Source organism: Sorex fumeus, unplaced genomic scaffold (genome assembly GCF_029834395.1).
Source record: "Sorex fumeus unplaced genomic scaffold, SorFum_2.1 ptg000093l, whole genome shotgun sequence".
NCBI lineage: Eukaryota > Metazoa > Chordata > Mammalia > Eulipotyphla > Soricidae > Sorex > Sorex fumeus.
Window position 1 is genome coordinate 4,672,017 of NW_026606150.1, and position 5,286 is coordinate 4,677,302.

At 59.4% G+C, this 5,286-nt stretch overlaps 1 protein-coding gene across 1 annotated transcript; it reads left to right on the forward strand.

Annotated features, from left to right (window-relative positions):
• The first annotated feature begins 2,477 nt into the window (after positions 1-2,477).
• Positions 2,478-3,505, forward strand: CDC42EP2 (CDC42 effector protein 2). Its single transcript, XM_056131831.1, has one exon. The coding sequence runs from the start codon at positions 2,506-2,508 to the stop codon at positions 3,133-3,135; it is 630 nt and encodes a 209-aa protein (XP_055987806.1). The 5' UTR covers positions 2,478-2,505; the 3' UTR covers positions 3,136-3,505.
• The last annotated feature ends 1,781 nt before the right edge of the window (positions 3,506-5,286 follow it).

A 5,286-nucleotide genomic window follows, 5' to 3' on the forward strand; every position in this document is an offset into this window, starting at 1 on the left:
GACCCCCCCAATCTTTTCCTGCTAAGCTAATGACACCCCTCCTGGGGATTGTTTTTCTTCCATACTGAAAAGTTTAACTCTCTGATTTCATTTAAAAAAAAAAAAGACATGCCTCCAATGAAGAATTCCAGCCCGCTTAGTATGCGCCAGGGTCCCTGCAAAGGGCGGGGGAGGAAAGTCTGACTCAGGCTTTGATCCCTGGGGGGTTCCCCTGAGCATCTCCAGAAGCCCCCCACCCTGGCACGGAGCTGGATGCAGCCCCTGTAAAGCAGAAGTTGCCCCCTAAACCCTGACTAAAAGAACACAAAGTCCAAACAAGGAAAAAAGGTCCTGAAATGTTATCACCTGGGGCCTCAGTCCCTAGAGCGCTTGCCTGGCATGTAGCTGACCTGGGTTTGGTCCTGGCTGCACATGGAGTTCCCTGAGCCCCCCAGATGTGAGCCCTGAGCACCGCCTGGTGTGACCCCAAACAAACAAAAAATTATAGCACCTGGTGCCTGCAGGACCAGGTGGTGCCGGGGATCGAACCTAAGCCAGGCCTTGCGCTCCTGCACGTGGAGCCATCTCCCTGGCACAGTGGTGACCTCTCTGTCACATGTGTCATCTTCTGGACACAGAACCAAATATGACCCCATTTTAGTTGGGGTTGTACTCAGGAATCACTCCTGGTGGAGCTCGGGGAACCCTATGGGATGGGGGGGGGGTCGAACCTGTGTCAGCCGCACACAGGCAGGCGGCCTCCCCACTCTGGCCCAGACAGGGCATCTTTCTCAGGGCCGCCTGCCCTCCCCCGCGCATTCCTGCCCTCACTCCCACATGGCCCGCCAGGTCGCACCCTGGAGGTTCTATACTCTCCTCTGCTCTGACGGAGGGTGCCCCCCAGGCCGGCCTGTATGCGTGTGTGCGGGCAACAGGCAGGAGCTGGGCACTGCGCACATGGAACCTTCCGGCCTGTATTCTTGCGTTTTACTTCTCTTGGCAGGTTCTGTGGGAATCTCATCCAAAATATCTTGTAGTTCTGATTCCTTCCTTCCTTCCTCCCTCCCTCCCTTCCTTCCTCCCTCCCTCCCTCCCTTTTTTCCTCTCTTCCTCCCTTCCTTCCTTTCTCCCTCCCTCCCTCCCTCCCTCCCTTCCTTCCTCCCTCCCTCCCTTCCTTCCTTCTTTCCTCATCCCTCCCTTCCTCCCTTCTTTCCTCTCCCTTCCTCCCTTCTTTCCTCTCTCCCTTCCTCCCTTCCTTCCTCCCTCCATCTCTTCCTCCCTTTCTTCCTCCCTCTCTCCTCCCTTCCTCCCTCCCTTCCTCCCTTCCTTCCTTCCTTCTGTTGCAGTGCAGAGGAGCTGACCAGGGCTTCACAGAGGCAAGGCCTACGCTCTACCATCCCTAGTCCTACATCTCTTATTTCAAATTGGGGTGACAGGGCCGGAGAGATAGCAGAGGGAAAGACACCTGCCTTGCATGTGGCCAACCTGGGTTCTATCCCATCACCATGAGCACCTCCAGGGGTGATCCCTGAGCACAGCCCGGTGTGTCCCCCAAAGCTAAAATCAAATGACAGAAAGTGATTGAATGAGATGTGTTTGCAGAGAACTCAGCAAAATGCCAAGCTCACCCGCGGTCCTCCCTCAAATCTGTGTCTCTTCCAGCTCCAAAGGGACACACGTTATTAGCTTCTGCCTCTCCCTTCTGGAGCCCTGAAATTGGGAACTGCCCTCCTGGTGGGTCTGAGGGTGGGCACCACTTGGAGCCCTCCTGTGTGGTAGGACGCGAGATCTTGGCCCAGGGTCTGGTAAGGAATTCATGAGACAAGTTTGAGCCCCGCTGATTTGACAGCTTTTCCTTTTTCTTTTTTTTTGTTTCTTTTTGGGTCACACTGGCGAAGCTCAGGGGTTACTCCTGGCTCAGCACGGGAATCGAACCCAGACCAGCCGCATGCAAGGCAAACACCCTACCCGCTGCACTATCGCTCTGCACCCCCAAGCCCCCCAATTTGGAATCTGTCATGTTTAGGGCACCTGGTGGTGTGGCGGGCGCTCAAATCACCACGTTCAGGTGTGGCACCAGGGATCCAGGGCTAGAGACTGGAACTTTGAGTGTGACCTCCGGCCGGTCACTCAGGCCTCAGTCTCCCTACTTGTACAGGGAGGAGGGGCTGACTGCCAGTGACCTGAGCGTCCCTGGTCCTGCAGCAGGGCCTGCAGGGGTCAGCGACAAGGCTGGCCTCTGCTCCTGTCCCTCTGTCCCTGACTTGCACCTTTGTTTCAGCTTCTCAGAGAGTGACCGCGAAGTCCCGACCACCGCCAGAGGGCGCTGTCCACCATCCGCTCTGCCCGGGGTTTCAGAAGACCTGTCCAGCCTTGGGGAGATCTGGACCTGGGGAGACCCCTCGGATGCCCCGGGCCCGCTGACCGCGGTCACGCCCAGGCCCCAGGCGTAGGTAGCCCTGAGCAGGGGTGAGCTGCGGTGACAGGCGGACTCCCCGGGACCGGGACACTCCCGGGCCGGACACCATGTCCACCAAGGTGCCCATCTACTTGAAGCGGGGCAGCCGCAAGGGCAAGAAGGAGAAGCTGCGGGACCTGCTGTCCTCGGACATGATCAGCCCCCCGCTGGGGGACTTCCGCCACACCATCCACATCGGCAGCGGCGGCGACCGCGACATGTTCGGAGACATCTCCTTCCTGCAGGGCAAGCTGCACCTGCTGCCCGGGACGGCGGCCGACGGGGCGGACGAGGACGCCCTGGACCTGCCCTTCCAGTTCACGCGCACGGCCACGCTGTGTGCCCGCGAGCTGCCCGCAGGGCCGTCGCCGCTGCTCAAGAATGCCATCTCCCTCCCCGTCATCGGGGGGCCCCAGGCCCTCACCCTGCCCCCGACGCAGGCGCCCCCGAAGCCCCCGCGCCTGCACCTGGAGACCCCGCAGCCCTCGCCGCAGGAGGCGGCCAGCATGGACATCTGGAGAACCCCGGAGGCCGGCCAGGCCCACAACGGGCTGACCCCCGACTCGGGGTCCGAGGAGCCCTTCCTGTCCCACGCCAGCTCCCTGCTCTCCCTGCACGTGGATCTGGGCCCCTCCATCCTGGATGATGTCCTGCAGATCATGGACCAGGACCTGGACCACACGCAGCTCCCCACCTAGGACCCAGGGCGGGCCAGGCGGGTGCCCAGCTGAGCTGAACTTCTGCCTTTTCTCACCTGGAGCCTTTGTTGCACCCTCCTCCGCCAGCAGGGGGCGCCTTCGGGCTTCCCCCAGTGACTGACCCCCCCCCCCCCAGGACGTTTGCTCAAGTCAATGACAAGGACCACCTGGGCCGCGGACATCAACAGTCCCTTCCTTCCCTCAGACCCTTGGATGTAAGCTCTGCTCAAAGGCCCCCTTTTCATTCCCCTTCAGCCTGGTTGGATGCCCTGATTTTGGGGGGAGGGGAGAGGCGGGCACAGACTCAGTCTCTCCGCCTCAGCCCCGACCAGGGCCTCTGGCTGCAATAAAACTCGCTGCTGGTACTTGTGCTTCTGGTTCTCTTGTGCCAGGTCCAGGGAAGCCACCAGCCTCTGCAGCCGTGGGCCAGGCCGGCAGAGATGCCAAGCCCGGTGCCTGGCGGACATTCTGACACAGATGCAGGTGTCTGGCCAGAAGAGAGCCAGCCCTGGGTAGTGGGTTGTCAGCTGGGGGAGAACTGGGCACAGGGGGAGGGAGCCCTGACTAATGCAGCTTGAGAGCAAGGGGACAGGCTTGGCACTGGGCATCTGGTCATCAGTCGGTTTGTCCCTCAAGCTCTGTGTTGGGTAGCGATGGTGCACTGGGCAGCCTGGGGGTGCCAGACCAAGGTGACCCCAAGTTCCCTTCCTGAGGGAGGAAGGATATTAAACTTGTGAGCAAGAGAGGTGACTTCCCACAGCGGGGAACATGAGGGGGGCCCCGAGAACAGAAATACCCACAGGGGGGCACGGAGGGTGTGGGGCACATCAGGTGCCACCAGCTCCGGAGGCCTGGTGGTCCCGCTAGTGCAGGTGCAGAAGCACCGAGGTCGGAGTGGGCCAGAGCGGTGTCCCCTGGAGGAACGGCTCACGTCCCACCCATCCTCGTGAGACTCAGTTTCTAAAATGAAACTCTAAAATGGGCTCAGAAGGTGTACCTGGCCAGATCGCTGGGAACACTGGGGCTAATGATTAATAATTGCCTCCTGGATGGAATTCAGGAACAGCGTTGGGGTTCAACAAAGGTGCTTGGGGCTCAGACAGGCGGGTGTGCGAGGCTGCGAGCACAGGGCAGCTTCAAGGAGTTTAGCTGTAGCCGTGGCCAAGAGTGCACTGGACAAAAGAAGCAGGAGCCGCCGGTCAGCCTGGGCTGGGGGGAGGAGGGGGACGTGACCACAGCCATGGCCAGGTCAGGAAGGTCAAAGAGGAAACTGCAGCAGGCAAAGGACGGGGTGAGGCAGGACGATGCTAACGGGGCACAGGGTCCGAGTGGTATCGACCTCGTGGGCAGCCGGAGGCCAGGTCCAGCCTCCGGGGTCTCCTCTGCCTGCCCTCCCTGCCCTTCCCCACCGAACCCCAACTCCCTACTGCAAGGACATTTCACAAGGGACCAAGCCAGGCCCAGCAGCATGGTTTGCCATACAGTATACACGTGTACAGTTTGGCTGTATAGTATACATGTGTATGGTTTGGCCGTACAGTGTACACACGTATGGTCTGGCCATAGTATACGTGCATATGGTTTGTCCATACAGTGTACACCGTGTCAACCACAGCTGTAGCCTAGATGTATTGTTATTAACTATGCCCAAAAACCAAAATCTGAAATGCTCACTTTCACTTTTTTTTTTTGCTTTTTGGGTCACACCTGGCAATGCTCAGGGGACCCAATGGGATGCTGGGGACGGAACCCGGATTGGCCACGTGCAAGGCAAACTCCTTACCCACTGTGCTATCTCTCCAGCCCCACACTTTCACTTTTTTATTGTATTTTCTTTGGGGGCGCTACCCGGAGTGGTGCTCAGGGACCACTCCTGGCTCTTTGCTCCTTAGCAGTGCTCAGGGGGCCACATGTGGTGCCAGGTTTTGAGCCGAGGTTGCTGTGTGCAAGGCCAGTGCCTTACCTGCTGTACCAGCTCTCTGGCCCCATTTTCATTTTTTCCCATTGTTTGCTTTGGGGCTGCACCTGACCTTGCTAGGGGCTTACTCCTTGCTCTTCCCTCAGGGATCATTCTTGGAGGCCTCAGGGGATCAGACCCGGTGGGCTGTGTGCATGTCACGTATCCTACCCGCTGTACCATCGCTGCACCCC